General features: G+C 34.9%; 2 protein-coding genes across 6 annotated transcripts; one reads left to right on the top strand and one right to left on the bottom strand.

Moving 5' to 3' along the window:
• The first annotated feature begins 245 nt into the window (after positions 1-245).
• On the top strand, positions 246-14,038 carry LOC123694158 (zinc finger CCCH domain-containing protein 18). 4 transcript variants are annotated; one of them, XM_045639490.1, is made up of 16 exons: positions 246-374; positions 1,053-1,799; positions 1,906-2,057; positions 2,338-2,436; positions 2,728-2,866; positions 4,027-4,180; positions 5,001-5,151; positions 5,468-5,652; positions 7,035-7,197; positions 7,861-8,093; positions 8,868-8,933; positions 9,729-9,882; positions 11,374-11,461; positions 11,621-11,738; positions 12,394-12,473; positions 12,627-14,038. In XM_045639490.1, exons 2-16 carry the CDS (start codon positions 1,055-1,057, stop codon positions 12,767-12,769), a joined length of 2,670 nt encoding a protein of 889 aa, XP_045495446.1. In that variant the 5' UTR covers positions 246-374; positions 1,053-1,054; the 3' UTR covers positions 12,770-14,038. The 4 variants fall into 4 exon arrangements, with proteins under 4 accessions (XP_045495446.1, XP_045495444.1, XP_045495447.1 ...); XM_045639488.1 differs by having other exon boundaries at positions 8,853-8,933; XM_045639489.1 differs by having other exon boundaries at positions 247-650; positions 8,853-8,933.
• Positions 14,039-15,114: 1,076 nt separating this feature from the next.
• Positions 15,115-17,932, bottom strand: LOC123694506 (ribonucleases P/MRP protein subunit POP1). Of its 2 annotated transcripts, XM_045639961.1 has the most exons (5): positions 17,904-17,920; positions 16,402-17,819; positions 15,918-16,279; positions 15,547-15,828; positions 15,115-15,475 (listed from the first exon to the last, which is right to left on the bottom strand). In XM_045639961.1, exons 2-5 carry the CDS (start codon positions 17,792-17,794, stop codon positions 15,176-15,178), a joined length of 2,337 nt encoding a protein of 778 aa, XP_045495917.1. In that variant the 5' UTR covers positions 17,795-17,819; positions 17,904-17,920; the 3' UTR covers positions 15,115-15,175. The 2 variants fall into 2 exon arrangements, with proteins under 2 accessions (XP_045495917.1, XP_045495916.1); XM_045639960.1 differs by having other exon boundaries at positions 16,402-17,932.
• Between the last annotated feature and the right edge of the window lie 4,687 nt (positions 17,933-22,619).

Genomic DNA, 22,619 nt, shown 5'->3' with positions numbered 1-22,619 from the left:
CATCTTTTTTAATTTATTGATTGTAATCTGGCAGATACAAGTACATATTTGATTTATTGTAAATATGGTTTGTAACTTGTACGTATTTTAAATTTACGTATTATGTATTAATTACTATAAAATATAAATATTAAAAATTTATACATTAGTATTATTATCTTAAATTTTATTTACATAGACCAAATTTTGTATTCATAAACCACAGATAATCGAAATATTATCTGTTGTTCGTTGTCGCTGACGTTTATTATTTTTAATCTACGTAGTCGATTGCTGCGATGCGATGAGAAAGGCTTTCGGCGCAAATTGAAGATTTTTAATTATAATTTTAAATATTACTTCAAGAATTTTCCGTCTATTCTTCCTAAGTTAAGGTAAGGGCGTAAGTTAACCTTACGGAAGCTAAGAAAAGTGATTATTTATTATGTTCTTATATATTTCCTCCTGTATCACAGCCATGTTGAAGTAGTGTTGATTTTAATAAGTTTTCGTCAGTTTATCGTTTACCTACCTAGAAAGTCAAAGTTATCACAAGTATATGTGACAGACCTAAGTTTCGTTTTGTGTTGTGATTAAAAAAGTTGAAAGTCTTAATAATGAAAAGTGATGTAAAGTGCCATCGATACTGGCGTCAAGGCGTTCATAATAAGGTAAGGCTGGATGTGTCTCTACATACATCAGAAAGTAGTAAACTACCAGTAAAGTGAATATAGAACTTTATCAAAGTAAAAGAAATATAACTATTTTCTAGGCTGATTTGTGTATGGAGCTCTTCCTTAATTGATTATTTAAACATCTTTGAACATTTACTGACAAACTATATTGTAATAGACTTGGTATATATTATATTTATTGAATGTATGAAAGTGAAGAAGAACCTTTGTCAAATTTTAAGTTTTTTGATTTTATTTATATTTTCATTGCTTTTTTATTATTATTAACAACCTTTTGTTTCAATTTTCAATTGCATTAATTATACTGTGCTTGTTTGGGAAGGGTGACATTAAATGTATAGAAATTATCTACATGGATCATTAAAATAACATTTCCAGGAATGGATTCAGAAGATTCCCGTGATGCTGGGGACACACAGTCTACATCAAGCAGTAGTAGTTCCAGTTCTAGAAGCAGAAGGAGTTCGTCATCCGAGAGTTCCAAAAGGGATCCAAAATCTCCTCCCCATTCCCCTTCACCACCTAGATCTAATGGCCCGAGATCTCCATCTCCAGATAGTAGGTCCCAATCACCGCAAAAGTCACCAAATAACAGACCACAAACACCAGATAACTTGAGCGGTGCACATTCAGATATTAACTCTCCAGAAAATTCAATGCCAGCTTCACCTGGCAGACCAAAGTCTCCTGAAGCACCTAAATCCCCAAGTGATGTGGGTTCGAATATTGATTCTCCGGAAAGGCCAGAACAATATTCTGCCGGTCCTAAAACACCACAGAGCCCTAATAGTTATGCTAAATCACCTGTAACCCGGTCACAACCAGTCTCACCCGATTCTGCCTCTCAGATAACATCACCTGCTTCTAGAAATCCCGAACCTAGATCCCAATCATCTTCACCATCACCAGACAGGGCTTCACCTCGGACGTCACCTCAAAGAGCAGTAGTTAGTAATAATGAATGGGAAAATAAAGACAATTGGAGAAGACATACAAAGGCTGAACAAAAAATGGTTGCCGCACCCAGGGGACGCAGCCAATCAGAATCTAGCCAGTCCAGCAGAAGTTCTTCCTACAATAAGAGGACAAATGCCAAAGATCCAGCTACTGAAGAAATTTCAGATGGTAATTATTTTCCCTTCAAACCTTCACTTTCTACAGTTTGTCTTCATAATATTTCCTGTTGTATAATATTTGTATTAAATTACAAATTATAAACTTATTTATTTAGGTGAAATGGAATCTGATCAAGAAGATAGGAAGTCAAGAAGCAAATCAAGGACAAGTGACAAAGCAGAAAATAAGGACAATAATTTAAGCCATGACGATTTGTCTGATGTATCAGACTTAGATTCAGATGGGGGTGACGAGAAGTCATCAAAGGTCAGTTTTCTATTTGCAAACTACTTACAAGAGACATTAAAAATTAAATTGAAAAAAAAAAGTCAATTTATGCATTTGTTTGACTGAGCTTGTAATTTTTTTTTTTGTAATGAAAAGTTATATATTGCTTAGTGTAAGTGAAATCCTCAAAATGAATTTTGAAAAAATATTTAAAATAATTAAAAAATTATATTTTTTGTAATTTCTTCTGTATTACTATAATATTATTATAATTATATCATTACTAGTGATATTAAAATTATGAAATTTAATGATTTAGGCAAGATCACATTCAAAGAAACAAGAAGCAGTGAATGGAACAAGTAGACAATCATCACCAAAATCTGAAAAGGAGAGAGAATCACCCAAGATGGAAAAGGTATTGTTTATATTTTTTTATAACTCTACTTTTATAATGTTTATTTTAATAATAATTCTTTTAAGAAGTCAATAAAATTCACACCATTATCCTATTTTATTCCCGCTACATTCAAAATACATACAAAGCTTTTCAAATAATAATTATTTACCTTAGAGCATGTGTACGGCATTTAATGAATGTCTATAGTTCACCGCGCGGACGCGGATTCAAGCCGTCGGCCTCAACTGCTTGAAGAGGTCCGTGTATGGCCGCCCTTAAAATAACTATATTTTTATGTAATTTCTTTAGGTTGTACAAGAAAAAACAAGTAATACAGAAGATGCGGAAGAGCAGTTAGACTTCGAGGCAGAGGAGGGTGAATGTGTTGAGCCTTCCAAACCAAAAGACCAGTCTAATGGAGAAATTGACACACAATCTGTTGAGAAAGGTAAACATTGTGATATTTATCAGGCAATTATTATTTCAATAACTAATGTCAAGTTGAAAGTTTTCTGTATATTTTTTGGTCTTAACATGATATTAAGTATTTTCATCATTCAGTGATGAAATTTAAAAAATTGCTGTAGGGAAAATAACATAATTAATTATGATGATACTATTTTGATAAGAGTATAGTATAGGTATTTTTATATAAATCGAAAATTAAATAAAAACTAGCTGTTCCCCGCGGTTTCACTCGCATTGCTCCGCTCCTGATGGTCTTAGCGTGATGATAGTCCTTCCTCGATAGATAGGCTATCTTACACCGAAATAATTTTTCAAATCGGACCAGTAGTTTCTGAGATTAGCGCGTTCAAACAAACAAACTCTTCAGCTTTATAATGTTAGCACAGTATTACAATATTATTTCCTACAGTAAGGAAACGCCTTTGATGTCGCGCGATGCCGCCGCCAGCGTAGGTACTTACGCTGCCACACGAAAATACGCTAGGGTTGCAACAAATGGGAAATAAAACAATTTTGATTATTAATATTATGATGAAATCATTTATTCATATGTACATTCAAAATAATTGCGATTATTAAATCTGATGTAATTATTTGTTCATAAATATATAATTACAGATATTGCACTGCTAAATATTATTTACGTGGTCTATGTGGACACTTTATTTTTGTATGTTCTTAATTGTATATTATACCATTTAACTAAGTAATGCATTCGCATTGGAATGTACAATCTGATTAGAAAATAATGAGGACAACATAATATACATAGCTTTGATTTTAATTCAACAGATACAATTAATACAATCTTTCTGAAATATTGTTTCCTTCTGGGATTTCAATGTAGATTTACATCCGTAAACGGAACAGTTTTTGCACGCCATAATAGAATATGTAAGTACCTATGTATAATAAAATTATTACACAAAAAATACGACTGCGTCGTCCTTTCGCGATAGTTAATGCAAACTCAGCGTGATTGCATTAAGCGGCCCGCGTCGCCCGACCCCCCGCCAGTTCCCCTCCGTTTCTCTGCACAAGTACATTCGTCGCACTACTGTAGGAAATATGGTAATACTGTGATATTAGTATTGATATATTATTGCAAAATAAAAAACAATATACTTTATCTATGTTCAGAGGAAGATATTAAGCCGGGAAAACGTTCGCGCGGGTCATCCTTAGAAGAAGGCGAGGTATCAGATGAAGCGGAAAGAAGACCAGAGGAGAGCGAACCGAAACCTGTGTGCAGGTTCTTCTCGAGAGGCGCTTGCACTTGGGGCGTTAGTTGTCGGTAAGATATAGTTTTTCTAACATTATTTTTTCATAAAAAAATATGAATGTTTTGTCATTTTTTATATTTAAATTCCATTGTAGTATTTAAATCCACTAATAGGTGAATACAGACGGACTAATTTGTAATAATGTGTAAAAAACATTATCAATCTGTATATATTCTCTAAAGTCGCAGTCCTTTATTTAGTCAACAATTTTTGCATTCATAAAAGTGCTGTGATATGTAAAAAAAAGTTTTTTTGCTATTCAAATCGTTATATTATCATGCACACAATATATTGTGTTTTAGTACTTTCGTTTTATATTGCGATTGGAATCCATACTAATATTATAAATGTGAAAGTAACACTGTCTGTCTGTCTGTTACTCAATCACGCCTAAACTATTGAACCAATTTTCATGAAATTTGGTATGGAGATATTTTGATATCCGAGAAAGGACATAGGCTACTTTTTATCCCGGGAAAATGACGTAATCCCGGAAATCCGGAACTATGCGATTTTTTAACTATGCGGTTTTTCTATGACTGTGCGGGCGAAGCCGCGGGCGGAAACCTAGTATTTTATATTGAATTCCGCGGCTTCACTTGCATGTAACATATTTATTAAAATCTATCAACAGAGATGGCTTGGAGTCTGGCTATGATTTATCTTTTAATCAGCCCCCCTAGCCAAGTGGTTTTCTGTTAGCGTAGCGTTCAATAGAATAGACTACGAATGTATGAGATTGACGTAGGCTGTAGATACGTTTATCTACAGACTACGTCAACAGAAAACCACTTGGCTAGGGGGGCAGATTGTCTTTAATTTTTTTCATAGGTTCCTTCATCCGGGTGTAACTGACAAAGGCAATTACAACATGTTTGATGTTGTACGCGGCGTGCCGCCCGCCGGTTTCCCAGCAGCCGCGCCGCGTGATACTGCGCCTCCTGAATCCGCTTGGGAAAGGGGGCTAAGGACCGCTAAAGAGGTACAATACACTATAATTTTTTAAGGTTGGGCTGAAGTAAAACGCGATTTGATTTAAAATATGCAAGATGACGATAGTGACTTCATTCGGCCATTATAATTAGGGTGTATTGAAATTAATAATAAAGTGATAGTAATAATTCATTGATAAATTAAGTCTTTTATTAAGTAGATTATATTCTTTTGCCAAATTTTTTTTTATTTTTTAATGTATATGTCTCAACAAGGTCTCTCTAATATTTTATAAGACTAATGTCTAATTTATAAATCATTGACTGAATGCATTTTTATATTATATTATGATGCTTATAATTTAGATGCTCCGGATAGCGAACAAACGCAAAGAACAAGACATGGACTTCGAAGAGAAGAAACTGCATCTCTCCGTGGGCGGTGCGGTCCACGATCCCGACGCGGAGCTAGCGTACGCGGCCGCAGCTGTGGGCGCTTCGCCCCCGCCCCCACATGAAGTCCCGCCGGCTAGGGATGCGGAAGTGTATAGGTATGTTTTTATCTGTCTGTGGCTAGAAATGACAAATTGTTTTACAAAAATACAATGATATACAAGAAAAATTTCATTCAGATTTGCCTTAAACATTATTATTAATTAGGTTAGTATTAATTTTATATTTAAGTATTTTTCTCTCAAGAATATGTCAGGTATATATAGCTCATTTTTGTGATATAATGATAATAATAACACTGGTCTGCAAAGAAATCCTCCTTTAAATAAAAATATGATAAACATGGAGATCTTAACATGCTGAATCTAGATCTGCTTTCAGTTTTTTTGTATCACGTCTAAATTTTTTTTTATAGTCGTTTTTAAATTCCTCAAAATTCAGTATTGTTTGGTAGTCTCTCTTTCAATAATGCTATTTTATTCGGTCTTTATGATATTTTTCATCACAAAATCGACTTGAATTTATAAAACTAGAACGAAATCTATTAAAGACATTATTTTTACACTAATTTGAAGGGAATTTATGGGCTTCCGTGGTTCTCATCATGATTCCGCTGCGCCCAGTTCAAAGTAAAGTTTTAACACAGTTTTAAGGTGACGGTTGATGATTTTATCCTAATAATTTGGTAAAATGTTTATATTGTACTGATATATTGATGAAAATTTGTATATAATTTCAACCGTAAAGCAAAATTGAATCACGTGTTATGGATTTTTAAACGACGCAACATCGAAAGCGTGAGTCTTTAGTGTGGTCTCTAGGGACTGCAAATGCGGGAGCTTAGATAAGACTTAAATTATGAAATTAAGCAGACTTAAGCTGTAAAAAGAGTATCCGGTGACCACTATGAAACATTTCACCAGAAGTTTGAGAGGAGATACGGAAAAGCTAACTGAAAATATAGTAAAATATAGATAATAAGTTGGCAGCAAAGCTTGCTGATTTTACTTGATCGATTTGTCGCGAAACTCCTTATAAAATATTAAAAGAAAAGAGAACTACTAATTAAAACAATGTAAATAATGTGTAATTATATTATATTATAGTTTTTAGTAGTTTTCTTGACATTATTTGTAATGTTTAAACCTAAATATTGAAATAACGATGTATTCTTAGAACAAAAAATGGGTTTCTTTCAAATTAAACCACAAAAAATCTAGACGTGATACAAATTTTTTAAAACTTAATTTCTGTTCAGAAGTATCACTTCTATAATAATCTTGTGCAAAAATAAGAAGGAGCGCGAAAAAAAAATTTTTTGCAGACCAGTGTAATTAGTAATATTGATAAAAAAATACTGTTTCTAAAATATATCTCTGACCGTATGATACTAAATTGTAAAATATTCACTTAAAAGTGCTGTTTATAGTCTATAGGCAGCAGTAGTACTTGTAAATTTAATGTACATAATATTATTCAGGGCATATGGCATGCCGTACCGCGGCCGCTTCCCGCGTGCGCCGGGCGACGAGCGCGAGCGGTACTACGAGCGGGAGCGTGGCTATGAGCGGGAGCGGGCGTACGAGCGCCCGCCGTACTATGAAGAGTATGGGGTGCCGCCTGAGGACGCGGCGCATCATAAGGTACTGCACAGATAATATAAGGTGTTGAAATTTTCGGGCCCTGCAGAGAAAGTACTTGAAATACTGAAGATAGCAAATTTTGATGAAAGGATTAAGGAAACATTCCTTTATTTTTAAAAAGAAATAAAACTGCATTCAAACATTTTCGAAAATTCACTTGCTTTGGGGTGTGTCTAAATGTGTTTTCTTAATTAATTTATACATGTTATTTTAAACAAAATCTGCAATTGTTTATGAGTTAGTGTTCCTTACAGTAAAGTGAATATCAACAATTTTAAATTCTACTTTTATACATTACATGCTGAACCAAGCACATCATCATCATCATCATCAGCCCATATACGTTCCCACTGCTGGGACACGGGCCTCCTATGAGGGTACAGGCCATAATCCACCACGCTGGCCAAGTGTGTGTTGGCGGATGACACATGTCGTCGAACTTTTTAATTCTTCGACATGTCGGTTTCCTCACGATGTTTTCCTTCACCGTTCGAGCAGTGGTGATGTTACAACATGCGCAGATAAATTGAAAAATCAATTTATTTCCTGCGCGCTCGCCTGGTCTCGAACCACGGACTTAACGATTCGAAGTCTAAGGTCTCACCACTGAGCCACCACTGCTCTAACCAAGCACAGTTGCTATAATTAACATTATTTTTCCAGCGTCGCGTGCGTCCATCCCGTGAGGTGATTGTTCAGCGCGCGGAAGTCGAACGGCGCGAGGGTCGCGAGGGCCGCGAGGTGCGCGATGTGAGGGACGCGCGGCGCGAGGGCCGCGAGGGCCGGGAGGGCCGGGAGGGCCGCGGCGACGAGTGGGCGGACCCCTGGATGAGGGCCGAGCCCGCCGCGCGCCGCCGCCGGGCGCCCTCCAGCGACGACTCGTACTCCTCCTCCAGGTGCGTGCAGTAGTGTACCGGTACCGGTGTAGCCTTAGCGTATACCGGTGTAGCCTAGATGTAGGTCGCGTCTAATAAGTTATCGCTGTACGGCGTACGGTACGGTAGTGTTACGGTGAGGTGCAGTATAGGGTTTGGTTAGTTTTTGTTTGTTTTATGTCCTATATATTTGATTATTTACGTGCACTATATTTATATTATTCTTACAGTACATAATATGTATATTGTATATTGAATAGATTGGTTACATAACTTATTAGACGAGTGGTGATGCAATACTTTGTGCACGAAGCATATTTTTATGTAAACATTTTTTTTTGCACATATTTTTTTTTTTGCTAGAATGCGGCCCAAATCACTGCACAAAGAATTGTCGTTTGTTATTGTCTCAGTAATTTTATAATTAGTTAATTTCAAAGTGACACTTTGAATCTTCTTGAAGACGTTTATTTGTTTCAATTCATCAAATCAAACGTTATTAATTTATCAATTTTCTCCGTCCCCCCCTCTCCCTGCCGGGTGACGCTTTCATAACAAAATCGCGGTGTTTTGGTGAATCGATCACACTGACGACACTCGAATCTCTATATTATGCATGCCTCTTATTACTCATTGGGTTCCGCTGCTACTCTGCGTGTGTGTGCGTGTACATGCGTGCACGAGTGACGTGTACGCACGTGTGTACGTGTACGTGTGTGTGTGTTGTGCGCGTGTGTGCCGCTCCCCCCCTCGCCCCTCGGCCTTCCCTCGGGCCTACAGCTCTTCTAATTCCAGTTCGCGCAGTTCGGGAACACCGGGCACGAGACGCAAGAGGAGGGCCTCGTCGTCTTCGAGACAAAGGTGAGGGCTTGTTCCAGTAGTAGTATAGATATCTGTTAGTATAGAGCATGGTACACTAATTTAGTCGTAATTTGCATGGTTTTATTTTACTGACTCTTGCGAATTTTATTTCTAATACTTTTTACGATCGAAATGAAATCTAGTTTCTCAAATTTTGTTTGCATGATACTATTACAAAACTGTTCTTCAATAACTTACTGTTATTTTCAAATAACTCCTTCTTGAAAAGGCTATACTTTTAATTGTGTTTTTCAGTTGATTAATATTACTGTGCTTAAAATACTTCAGCAAATGTGTATTAAGTTGTATGATTAATTTGAATTCTTTGGTGTTTTAAATCTTGACGAAGATGTATTAATTTTAATATTCTCAATGTAACTAACCTTTGATGTTGTATCGCACATATTTTATTTATGAAAAAAAATATCAAAAAAATTCGATCAGTGACATTTACTACAGAGGGCTACCTATAAAAAAGAAACATTGAAGTGCCAAGCGTCCTAGGATTTCGATTGCGTTGCGATATTATTTTAATATTAGTTATCAATAAATTTTATGTTCTTACAAATACATACTTAAATTTCATATTAAATATTTGTCAATTGTGTACCTTTTATGTAAAATGTTTCAATCAATCAAAATTCGTCGTGGCCGTGGCCGTGGAAAAAAGTATGTTAATTATTCCAAATACTCCTTAAATTATAACATACCTATCACATTTGTTTATTTCTATTTTACAAACATAACAAATTACGCAAAATTATACAAAACAAATATCCTAATTGCTATGTCCAGGTTGTCCCCATCGGTGATAGTACGCGAACGGCGGTTGGCCAGCGCTCGTGCGACGGCCATGAATCCGCCAGCACCAAGACGACGTGCCCCATCGCCCGCTGCAGTGCGACAACTAGCGGCCAATCCACCTGCACCCGCGTCGCATAGACATAAGGTTAGTTAGTGTGTGTGTGAGTGACAGATCAATGAGTTGGCGGGTGTGTTTGTAAGTGTGTCAGTGATGTGGATGAATGATAAACAAGCACCAAGACGACGCGCGCCATCGCCCGCTGCAGTGCGACAACTAGCGGCAAATCCACCCGCACCCGCGTCGCATAGACATAAGGTTAGTTAGTGTGTGTGTGAGTGACAGATCAATGAGTTGGCGGGTGTGTTTGTAAGGCTGGTTGCAGAGCTTGACCGACCATCAGTGCGTTCATAGCTAGACTGACCATACGCACGCGTATTGTCATGCGTATTAGTGTCATAGTCTGATGCTACGGCCACACTACCTTACCGTCTATCGGGCTTTTACCGCAATAATTATGGCATTAAATTACCGTCTAAATTACTGCATGAACTGGTGTGGTTACACTACAGTTTACCTAGATATGTCGGTAATTATTGGCATTTACCGCAGCAAAAAAAATATTAGTTAATAATTAATATACATAAAATATGGTTTCTGTAATAATTCATCAAGGATTCTTTCTTTATAAAAAAGGATTTTTTCTTTTTCAAATCATCTATTGTACTTGGAAATGATAAATTTTGTTTGATCCGACGCCACGCATCATTGTGTACACTGCGATGTTTATAGTTCTTCTGTTGGGTATCCCCAAGATCCCGAAGAGAAGAATTCCAAGAATTCCAAAAATTTGCACCATCGAGCGCTTTTTCATTTGACCACTCCATGTCGGTCGATACGTGCGTCGCCGGTGAGCTCATATTGCACACTGGACAAACGGTAGTGTGGCCGCATACGCAATAATTACGGCGGTAATCTTCTTTGATGTGCGAAAGAATACCGCCGCCGGAGCTATTGCCTACCGCCATTTGTCATATTGATTGGCATTGTAGAATTATGGCCATAAGTCGTGGTTACACCTAGGTGTTGTTAAAGTTGTGGCAATAATTATTGGCATATCACGGTAGTGTGGCCGTAGTAATACACATTGTTGATGCGTATCGTCAGGACCGACCGTACGCACTGATGGTCGGTCAAGCTCTGCAACCAGTCTGAGTGTGTCAGTGATGTGGATGTATGACAAAAAAGCGCCCGCGACCGCAATGAACTACCCCGCGTCAAGACGACGTGCGGCGGCTGCAAGACAACTAGCGGCCAATCCGCCTAGTGAGTAAGATCATGAGATGAATGGTGTGTATAGATTAACTTGCATTTTTTAACCAGCCCGCGCGAAGACTCCGTAAAACATCGCCCGCCCCAGTGAGAGGTGGCATAGCAAAGCTTGCAAGTGTGAGTGAGTGGTGGGCGAGTTAGTTGGTGAGTGTGTGAGTGGTAAATGAATGAGTTGGTGGGTAAGTGTATGTGTTTTCATTCACATATGGACCTGCGCGCCATCAATGTGTTCCATTGTGTTTCATTTTGAATTTATACATATGAACATTTATTGTATAAACTGACAATGTATGTCTTTTTTTGCAGGATGAAATTGATCCTTACGGACGTAGCAAAGCGTCAAGCCGAAGTAGGAACAGGAAAAAGTATTCTCGTTCTTCATCTTCGGGATCAGGTACGGAAAAAAAACCTAAAAACTAATCTTAAATTTTACAACTAAAAAAACAGTGCCTTTTCAAAGCTCACTTTAAAAGGCACTGTTTTTTTGCCGGTTGTTTCGTGATATTGTATTATTACTATAAGTTCCACAATAAAAGAAACACAATTTTAACAGAATCATCATCATCATCAAGCGAGTCGGAGAGTGAATCTCGCTCATCATCAACATCGGGCAGTTCGGGGGCACGACGCGCGAGGCATGCGCGTCTGCTTAACGCTGCTGCTAGACCTAGGTACATTGTATTTGTGTTTAACTTTATTATTTAACTAGCTTCCGCCCGCGACTCCATCCGCGCGGAAAAATTAAGAAAAATTACGATTTATTTTTTACTACGTATTTTTCCGGGATAAAAATTATCCTATTTTATGCCCAGGATAATAAGGTATAATTATACCAAGTTTCATCGAAATCGAACCGTTAGTTTTCACGTGATGCCTTCACATACAGACAGACAGACAGACGACAGACGGACGGACAGACAGACAGATAGACAAAAAATTTTTTAATCACATATTTGGGTTTGGTATCGATCCAGTAACACCCCTGCTTTTTATTTTTTCAATATTTTCAATGTACAGAATTGATCCTTCTACAGATTTATTATATGTATAGATAGTGGTCGATAATATTTACTGTATGCATTTATTAATTCAAAAAAGTAAATTTAAAAATCAAATAAGTGTATGGGAGATTGGTGAAGCACTTTCATGAAACATGTTTAACACAGTATTGGGTCTATTGTAATAAGACACTTTATTTATCATTTATAAATCTGGGTATTTTGAAATAAGGGATGGATTTGCAAAAAAAAATGACCTTAATGACCAACACTTGAACACTTTTTCTTAAATTACAGTCTAATTATATTATTGTAAACTATATTTTAGGATGAATGCAAAGTCTACGGCGGCAGGATTAGCAGCTGCTGTTGCAGTTAGCAGTAAGAAGGAGGCGTCAAGCGAAAGAGGTACATGTTACTTAGTTCTTAACTTCTTTTCTTTCTTCCGTTCTCAATTTCATTCAGGTCTTCTTTATCTCTTTCTCAATTCCGAAACCATTATAACCATCGTCTCATTCCAAAACACTTCCGAATCAGAAACTCATTTCTCAAAACTTTCAGAAATGGGCGGCAAGAAACGTTCAGCCACTTCACCGGTAGATGGCGCTGCACCAGCGAAAAAATCGGTTTCAAGACGCGAAGAACTACTCAAGCAGTTGAAGGCAGTAGAAGACGCAATAGCAAGAAAACGCTCCAAGATATAACTAGTGTTGTGATTTGTGACCAGTGCTGTTATCGCACTAGTGATGTGCTCTATGTGAATCGGTTTTGTGCTTTACGGTTTATCGATTTTTTATACGGCTTGTCGTTATCTGTGTCGGTTTTTTTTGCGTGTAAAATGTATAACCAGGCGTTTGCAAGCCTAGAATCTTACACATTTTATTGTTTGAGATTTTTTAGGGACTTTAGTATTATGATTTGAATTATAGCGAAAAAACATGGTAACCAAGTGGTTTAGAAAGTAGTTTTAAACATGATTGATCCAGACTTTTTTTTATATTTTACAACTAATGCGTCGTGATGAACTTTCGCGGCCAGTAATGAAACTTCGTAGCAATATATTGTTGCGTGTATAAGCGTTCATATACATCGTTTTGATTAGAATTCTTAAATAAATAAAGGAGAAAGCTAAAAAACTCAGAATAATCTTATAATAAATCATCTAGATTCTAGGTCTGAATAATACAAAACCAAATACTTCTGTTCATAGTATGTTTCGAGATTTGTGTCCATAATAAGTTTTGCTCTCTTAAAATATCCAAGTTTCATCAATGGCCGCGAAAGTTCATCACGACGCCAACTTTACCCAAACCCCTTTGTTAATTAATTGAGAATATCAAATTCATGTAAGGAAGATATTTGAGGTTTATGTGTAAAACACATACATTCCATGAATATTAAAACTTAATTTCATTCGCCTCTCATACATACAGAAGAAAGGCAAGATATTTTTTTATGAGCCACTATAGTAACTTATGAGATGAATTCCTAAAGAAATACTTAATCTATGAAGAGAGTCTATATTGGTACAATTTCCAACAAAATGATTCGAGTAAATTTTCGTATATTATAACCATATTTTCAAATGTAAGATTTACATAGACACATTTTGACCTGCTTGTTACACAAAAATTTGCAATGTTACAGGACTGTACTCAATCAGTACATAATAAGTATTGAATAATTAAGTTTGGTGTAATTGTGGCTTTACTACATAACTATATCTTGAGGTTCTGGATAAATAAAGCCAAAATGGGCAATTTCAATAAGAATAATTTCTCATAAAGGTTTTGTGGTAAGGCCGTAGATGTTAAGTGTATTACACCTGTATACGCATATGTTTGTATCAATTTAAATACAAGTGTAATAAGATATTCAATGTTATCACGAAGTGAATAATTTGCAACTGAGTGAGGTTTGTGATTGTAGTGACTGGACGAGTTCATGTAAAGAATAAATGCATTAGTTTTGTAGTTTGTTGTTTTATTTAAAAAATTCCAAGATTCCCAACAGTTCTAACTTCTAAACTACAGTTAAAATTGAGAAATTAATAAAAATAGAAAAAAAAAAATCGAGGCGGGATTCGAACCTGCGTCTTGTTTTGCCGGGGCGGCGTCTGACCTCTCGGTCTCTGCGGTCTCTCGTAAAAAGGAAACACCACGCCATCTACCTGATAATCGATTTACCTGCAGGTATAATCGTTTAGTGTGCACAGTGGTGCACAGGCGATTATTCCGTAACTATTACAAATATCAAAAAAACTTTGAACTTATATCGAAAGTACTTTAACTGATGAATCAAATGACAATAATAACTTTTTTTTAAGTATTACTTGAAATATCCAAAAATCTTACATTAAATTAATTATACTCCCATACATCAAAGCATCTGCTTTGAGTACAATACGTATGGAAGAGCATGCTCTATTTACAGTTTCTAAATGAGAAGTAATGTGTATGCCATTAAAAAATTGGTTTGTAAGAAATAACCGCTAATACCTAAATCATTTTGTCAATCAATATTATCATTTTACACATTAGGTAAAAAAATACTTTTAACAGTTTAATTTTTTTATGTCTATACAAAATATTATAAAGCTGAAGAGTTTGTTTGTTTGAACGCGCTAACACGTTGCTGAGATTAGCGCATATCGGACCAGTAGGTCCGATTTGAAAAATTATTTCGGTGTTAGATAGCCCATTCATTGAGGTAGGCAGTGGCTATAGGCCATGTATACCTACGTAGTATATTATTATTAGTCTGTGCTATAGGCTATATAATATGGATGGTATATTATAATATCATTACGCTAAGACCAAAAGAAAACAACTAAGACAAACAGTGAAATCGCGGAAAGCAGCTAGTCTGTAATAAATACCAAATAATTGCCTGTGCACACTATGATTACACCCTGTTTAAAATTTAAGCTATAGCCATTTAATTTTAAAGTTTTAAAAATTTAAAACTAATTAAGAAATACTGTTTAAACTATCGAATCTTTCTTGGTTTTAAGGAACATAATTATGAATAAAACAACATAGTACTTATAATATAATATAAATTTTATTTCTGTACAGATAAAAGTTACACAGTGTATAGTTAATAATCTTTTATGGATTTGGTATTATCCGAAAACTCGCCAATCTATATTTCCTCGACGTTGGATTTCTTATAAGAACTTTATTTATTTTCAATTCTAATAGTTTCACTAGTGCATTATATGCAATATAGCCAACACCGCAGCTCCTCGCTTCAGTGAAACTGAATGCGCCTTTAGTTAAATAACCCATAGTTTGTCGTATACATGAATTTCTAACACTAATTACATTTGATGGAACCCATAGTTCTTGCATACTTTTTACAAATTCTGATGGTTCACTGGGTTGCATTTTTTGTTTCTTATCTGGAACCTGAAAAACGATCATTATCATTAAAAATATTGAATAATTTCTTATATGCATTTATAAAATAGCAAACTTACGTCTTTAATTGTTTTTCTAAGTTTTATCCGCTTTCTTCGTAACTGTTTTAATAATTTCTTATTTTCTTTTCGTTTTTCCTTCCTTAGTTTAGCATTTGTGTCTTCATGATGAGGTTCACAGAGTAATTTTGTAGAAGTTATATCTTCTACATTTGGCAAACATATTAATGCATGATCTCTCATTACTCCTTTCCCTTCAATTTTCAAATAAACAGCAATCAAGCAAGAACCAGTATTTACAGGATGTGCATTAAGTATCTGCTTTTTCTTTACAATTGATTCCTGAAAGAATAATTTATAAATAAATGGAATACATAGTTATAACTCTTGAAGCTTAATCTTTTATGATTATAAAAGTATGTAAGACTTACCTGTAGTTCATTTAAAATAACTTTATCTCTTAAAATGAAAAACTTATCGACATCAGTGTCACTCCAATCTTTCAATAAAATATTCCAGGGACATATAAATGGGTTTAATATGCCTAGTTTGATATAATTAACTCTTTTACTAGGTGGACGTTTAAAATAATGTTCCTTTAACTGTTTTTCAATCCTCTTCCCTTCTATTCTGCCTGAATTAGAATCTGGTGAGAAATAACATTCGCCCATTTCATGTGCTAAATTTTCTGTTTCCCTGAGTCCTCCTGTTCTTGCACCAAACATAACAAATGTTAGCCAGAATGGAATGCCATAGCCTGACGGTACTATTATATCCCATCCACTTCCATAGCCTAAAAAGTAAATATTGTTTATGTAAACAAGTAATAATCATTTGAGATGTTTGAATTAGATTATTAAATCTACTCATATAATATGTATTTTTTATATTTATATTTTATGTACCGATGCTTACCAATTTTTTTTGATTCTGAGTTTTGTGAACCTGCCTGTTGAATTAGTACGACAGGAATGCTCTGTAAAGCTGGGTCATCTTCATTCACCTCCCCAGGCACTATTTCCGTCATTGTTACATGGTCAATAAATTTAGTATTTGACACAGCATTTTTCTTAACTATATTACAAATATTTTCATCCCATAAAGGAGATGAGGAGGCATATGATGGTATACTAGTTAAATTGTCTTGGCTTGTGCTAGGCTGTTTTGTTTGCGCTTTTGTACGTTTTCTTGGGCGACTCCACCTAGGATCCTTAACAATCAACCCAATAACAATCCTCGGAGGCACTTGAGCCGGAGAGAATAAATTATTTATACTAGACCAGTAATTAGACTTGTTTTGTAGATCTAAGTTAATATTACTTGTTTTAGCTACAGCCACCCATTCATTAGAGTCAATGTTATTTATATCTGTAACACATTTTAGTGAATGTGTTAAAACAGCATGGCTTTTAGGTCCAGTAAGTCGAAATCTATTGTAGTTTCCATACATTAGCTTTATTTTCACATTTAACAGTTCATTTGTTAATTTTACCCGTTTATTATCATTGTTTTTAGCAACAAATGCTGTTGAGCATGTGATAATGTCAGTTAAAATATACTCTACTTCTTTAACTTGTGATGGATGAACAAATAATATAAGAAATGGCTGTGACTCAGTCTGCACCCATACAAATTCAACTTTTCCAATAAAATCATATGGATATGAATTTGGATAGTAAATATTTATACAGCCTGATCTGTGCCCAGATATATAAGCTTTAGCAGATACACTTAATCCACAAGATTTATTTGTAATACAACTAAATAATTTTTGAATGTCTGCAACAGGTCCTTTAACTTGTACAGGAATGTAGTATGAAATATCCTGCAAGAGGCAGTGTGCTGAAGATGCTCTGTAGCATGCTCTAAATGCTTTGTCACACGGTCTATGTGCTAATCGGTAGCCCCATCTCTCAACCATATGAAACCTTTTAGCATGCCAAATGTGTGTTTCTAACCATACAATTCTTCGTTGTCTCCTGGTATATTCTTCCAGCAGGTTGGCTGGTCGGCGTCTATACTTCCTTGATGGTCTTTTTTGTTTAGGGGGCAAGCCATTCTTTTTTAATTGCTCTAAATGTCCCTCTCGTAACCTTCTTGGTAATCGCTTGCAATTGTGGCTCATAACTCGTCGTCGCATATGAACAGGTAAAGCTTGAAATATCAATTTAGATTTAACGGGCCGAAGTATACTCTCAGTCATCGCTGCTATTTCAACGCTCCTCGACGCAGCAAATTTAAAACTGTTCGCTGTATGCGGTAAGTGCTCTGCGCCACCTAAAGTGGCATCAAACTCTTTGGAATCCATGTCCGTTAAGTTAGCGTGTTATAGTCTGAAGGAAAAATGAATATTGTGTGTGAAACTTAAAAAATTACGAGCATTGATATAATATAATAACAACAAAAAACACATTCACATTTCACAGTTTCCCACTAAGAGCAATAAATTGCTTATTGCTCTGAGGTTTCCCACATGGTTGTGACATATGTCAAGTTGACGTTGTCAAATATCAACTGACATTGGAACGGTAACTGTTGCCCTTATACTAAAAGGAATTGACGATTATTATTAAAAGAAAACGTTATGTGTTTATGGTATATTCTTGATTTTATGATGGGGAAATCCATGTTTCATTGAAATTAATTTAAACCATGCGATTACGCTGAACTCAAAACAAAGGAGCATTTATTAGCGATACAACTGTATCGAAAGTTGACATATTATTTTTGTTACACGACACTGTAATGTGTTTGTAAATAAAAAAAGAACGTGTGTGCCGAGCACACGTGTCAGAAACTTAAAGGCCCTACTCACGGTACAACACAACCCACAATCTGCTGACTCAATTTGTTGAAGTCGCGATTGAGCGTTCTCTACTCACGATTCATCCAACCCTCAATCTGCTGATACAATTTCATTCCGCGATTGCTTGCCACAACGTGTGCACGTCACGTTGATGCCTGGCCTGATGCTAAACCTCAACGCAATAATACGCATTATTAATGGATATACTAATTTATGAAATATAAGATAATTATCTTTGTAAAGCTTGTATTTTTTCCAATTTTATTGATAGATTTCAAGGGCTATAAAGTATAAACGGCTATAAAATATAAATATCTTCCTCAAATATGTAAAAATTAGGGATGTAACGATACATGATTTTGCCGATACGATACCGATACCGATATTTGTAGTCATGTATCGGCGATACCGATACCGATACCGATATCGATGGCTTGGTAGAAAAATAAATAGTGAATTATGCATAAAAGTTACCAACATTTAACAGAGACTCAACTGTTAATCGTATTCTTTTAAATAAAAATGCCAAATCAAAAAACAACAAAACTATTTATTTTACAAAGTCAGTTAAACTTTAAGTAATACACATACAATCAGTATCTAATAAAAGTTTACTATTGGTAGAGTTTTTTCAGAAAACAAAGTGCGCACGCGCGGGCGGCCTCCCGCATTGTTCATTGGGCGCGGTTTTTTGAATTGTTTGATATCGGTATCGGTTGTTTTATTATCGGCGATACCGATATATCGGCTTGCCGATTATATCGGCCGATATATCGGTATCGGTATCGTTACATCCCTAGTAAAAATGTCTTTCCCGCGTTTATCTCAAAACCGCCATTTTGCGATTACTGCGCAGCGCGATTGAGCCGAGATTGGAGCAATCACAATACTCACGTTTCAACACGCACACAATCTGCTGAGACAATTTGTCGGGTTGCTTCCGCGCCGATCCAATACGCAACATGTTGGGTTACGCCCCCAACGTGCCCTCAACTATACTATTCACGACACAATCTGTCAGCTCACTGCAGATTGTGTCAACAGATTGTTACTGAAATTGAATCGTGAGTAGGCTACTTTATTTGGCAAGATTCAGATAGGTACTTATATCGATAAATTGCATAAAATTGGTTCAGTAAATCTAAAAGAAATCTTAAATTACACTTAAGACCAGGTAGAATGCCCATACATTTTCTTTTTACTCCTATAGTTAACTTTAGTGCAGAAAATTTTATGAAAGTTAATGAAAATCGGTTCCGATTTTAATTTTTTTTACGGAGTCATGAAAAAGAATCTTAAGTCTTAACTAATGAAATTCATGTGTTTGTGATCATTTAGACAAAATTTCAGTTTTTAACAATAATTCTTCATCAAATAAAAAAATGGTAGGGAAAAAGGATAGTAATTTCTAGTAAGGTAAAAATAGAATGCTAAATAATAAATATGAAAACCGAAAGATCTCCTTGAGGTCCTGCACTTCTGGGTTCGATTCCAGTGTGATTTAACAAAAAATAAAAATAATAAAAAATAAAAATTCTCGGTCTGAAAGGACTCAGAATTTAGAGTATAATACTTATTATTTCTATGCTGAAGGCGAGAAAGATTAAAAAATCGATCAGTTTTGCTTGTAACAGATGCAACCAAATGCATCACCCTATGTATGAGTGAGAATGGATTTTTATTTATTATATAGGATATGGATAAATAAATTCGGTGTATCTGTGTAACTTTTTTATTAAGCTCTTTCCAAAGAACTGCTGCAGTTAATAAATGAAGATTCACGGTAATCATATTATTGTGTTGTGTGAATGTTTCTAACAGCATTTCTTTCCATAAGTAGGAATGATAATAGATGTATCTTCATGTTATATACAATTATACATCCTGGGAACAGAATTTTAATAATTGGTTAATTCAAAACGGTGTATCGTCGTATTTCTATGATAGTTTTTGTAAAATGTACCTATATAACTAAAAAAAAGTAATTTTATATCCCTAACAAGAAGTTGGAGTACAGCAATTTTTGTTAGTATTATTAGTACCTACTTATATACTTAAATTATTTTTAGTTGTGTAAGTATTATCTTTTTTAATATTATTAGCCGTTCCCGGTTCCGTTGGTTCCCTCGTTGGGTGAAGGCTCCTCCATCTTTCTCCACATAAGCCTGTCCTAGCCACATGACAGCCAGCCTTATATAATTATGGTACATAATATAAATAAACATAAATGATTAATATCGAAATTTTTGTTCTTCTGCGATTTATCTTTTCACCATATCTTCCAAATTGCTGAATCGATAACTACATAATTTTCAGTGGTAGATGATCTATATAAAACGAGATTTTTTTGTAAGCTGAAAGAGAAATAACATGTGAGATTATAATAATAGATATGTTAATATTACCACGGATAATATAACATGTACTACAATAACTACAAATTGTAAATGTACATATTATTGTACATACAGAATACTCTTCACAACAGTCACATTATATCTATAACAAGCGGTCCGCCCCGGCTTCGCCCGTGGTACATATTCACGTTTTCTCTACATAAGAACCATCCTCGAACTTCAAGGAATATTATAAAAAAAGAATTAACGAAATCGGTTAAGCCGTTCTCAAGTTATGCGCTTACCAACACATTTTGGGATTCATTTTTATATTATAAGATATACATAGTTACGTTAAAGTGATTTTTGTTAGTAAGTAAATTTTAATAATTTAATAGTTACGTATTAATATAATTCTATGGAGTAGGTTTACAAATTTATCCGTACTCATATTTATTATTATTATAGATGTTACCGGAAATGTATGAAATCAAGGAATTGTATACAATTCCTAGGAAATGTGTACAATTCCGATACCATTTAGGAAATGTATAAAATATTGTTTAAAAAACTATTTAATGCATGCATATCCTAGGAAATGTATAATCTTCCTAGGAATTGTATACAATTCCTATATCGTATTAGGAAATGTGTAAAGTAAATGCTTTCTGTAATAAAACACGTTGTTATTTTTTTTTATTATAGCTCTTATTGATACAATCGGGTAACAGTCATACCGTAAAATTGTAATAATATTATGTTCATATTATTATCTTTTATTCGTTCATCGTTTTTTTTAACAAACCTAACCTAACCTAACCTAACGGCTTACCTAACTTAACCCTAACCTAACTTTGAGGGCGAATATCTCGGCTATTTTTGATTTTAGAGAAAAGTTGTTCCTATAAAACATGCTTATATAAGCGTAATCTTTACGATAAAACAATAATAAATAGGTGTTATAATGACACCAACTCCATCAAAAAATTTTAAAGTCCTGCGCCCCCTTTGCTTTAGTCCAACCCTTGCCTGCGACATATCAATATCTTAAATGTTTCACATTTCCGATAGCTATTTAGGAAATGTATAGATTTCCTAGGAAATGTGTATAAAATAATTTATTTCACACATTTCCGTACGATTTTAGGAATTGTATACATTTCCTAGGAATTGTATACAATGACAGATTACATACATTTCCTGTAACATAGATACAAAAGTGGGGCTGTTTCTTTTTTCTTTCAAGTCGAAACGGAGCGATTCTATGAAATAATTATTTTGAGTCTGGAGAGTTCGGTGGCTAGAGAGACCTCTGGTAAAACATAATAATATGTAATAATATTTTTAGGTTCTATTTCACTTTGATTATTATAATGATTATATGTACTGCTCAGTACCCACCAAATTAATGTGTAAATAGGTAGGTACTACCTATTATTACTTTTCTACTCTAACCTACTTCCTTCCAAACACATTGATATCAGTTTCAAAACAAATTAGTTAATTGTCGTTATTTAATTGATTCAGTTTGTTACATTTTAATATAGCATTAATACACACGTAATTATTTAACAATTTGCTTACGAAAACATGGGTTTTGACGTCAAATTGAAGTTGATTTTTAAACTCCCGGAAAAAAATAGGTTATATTTTTATATAATGTTTGGTTTTTCATTAATCATAATTTAACAGAATGTAGACCCTTTTTAATTATTTTTTATAGATTCATATTCTTATAAATAGAAAACATTTTTCATCTCTCAATAAAACATTACATAAATATCTAAATCTATACATAATATAATAAATCTGTAGAAGGGTCAATTCTGTACATTGAAAATATTGAAAAAATAAATAGCAGGGGGTGTTACTGGATCGATACCAAACCCAAATATGTGATTAAAAAAATTTTTGTCTGTCTGTCTGTCTGTCTGTCTGTATGTTCAGGCATCACGTGAAAACTAACGGTTCAATTTCGATGAAACTTGGTA

This window comes from Colias croceus, chromosome 9, assembly GCF_905220415.1.
Source record: "Colias croceus chromosome 9, ilColCroc2.1".
Classification (NCBI taxonomy): domain Eukaryota; kingdom Metazoa; phylum Arthropoda; class Insecta; order Lepidoptera; family Pieridae; genus Colias; species Colias croceus.
Note: the sequence above shows the minus strand (reverse complement) of the source record. Positions and strands in the feature narration are given on the sequence as shown.

Coding starts and splice junctions, on each gene's coding strand:
- LOC123694158 (XM_045639488.1), top strand. CDS start 1,055: ATGGATTCAGAAGATTCCCGTGATGCTGGGGACACACAGTCTACATCA. Junction 2,437..2,727: donor AATCACCCAAGATGGAAAAG/GTATTGTTTATA, acceptor TAATTTCTTTAG/GTTGTACAAGAAAAAACAAG. Junction 8,094..8,852: donor GACTCGTACTCCTCCTCCAG/GTGCGTGCAGTA, acceptor TCGGGCCTACAG/CTCTTCTAATTCCAGTTCGC.
- LOC123694506 (XM_045639960.1), bottom strand. CDS start 17,794: ATGGATTCCAAAGAGTTTGATGCCACTTTAGGTGGCGCAGAGCACTTA. Junction 16,280..16,401: donor CTCAGAATCAAAAAAAATTG/GTAAGCATCGGT, acceptor TTTACTTTTTAG/GCTATGGAAGTGGATGGGAT. Junction 15,476..15,546: donor TTAGAAAAACAATTAAAGAC/GTAAGTTTGCTA, acceptor ATCGTTTTTCAG/GTTCCAGATAAGAAACAAAA.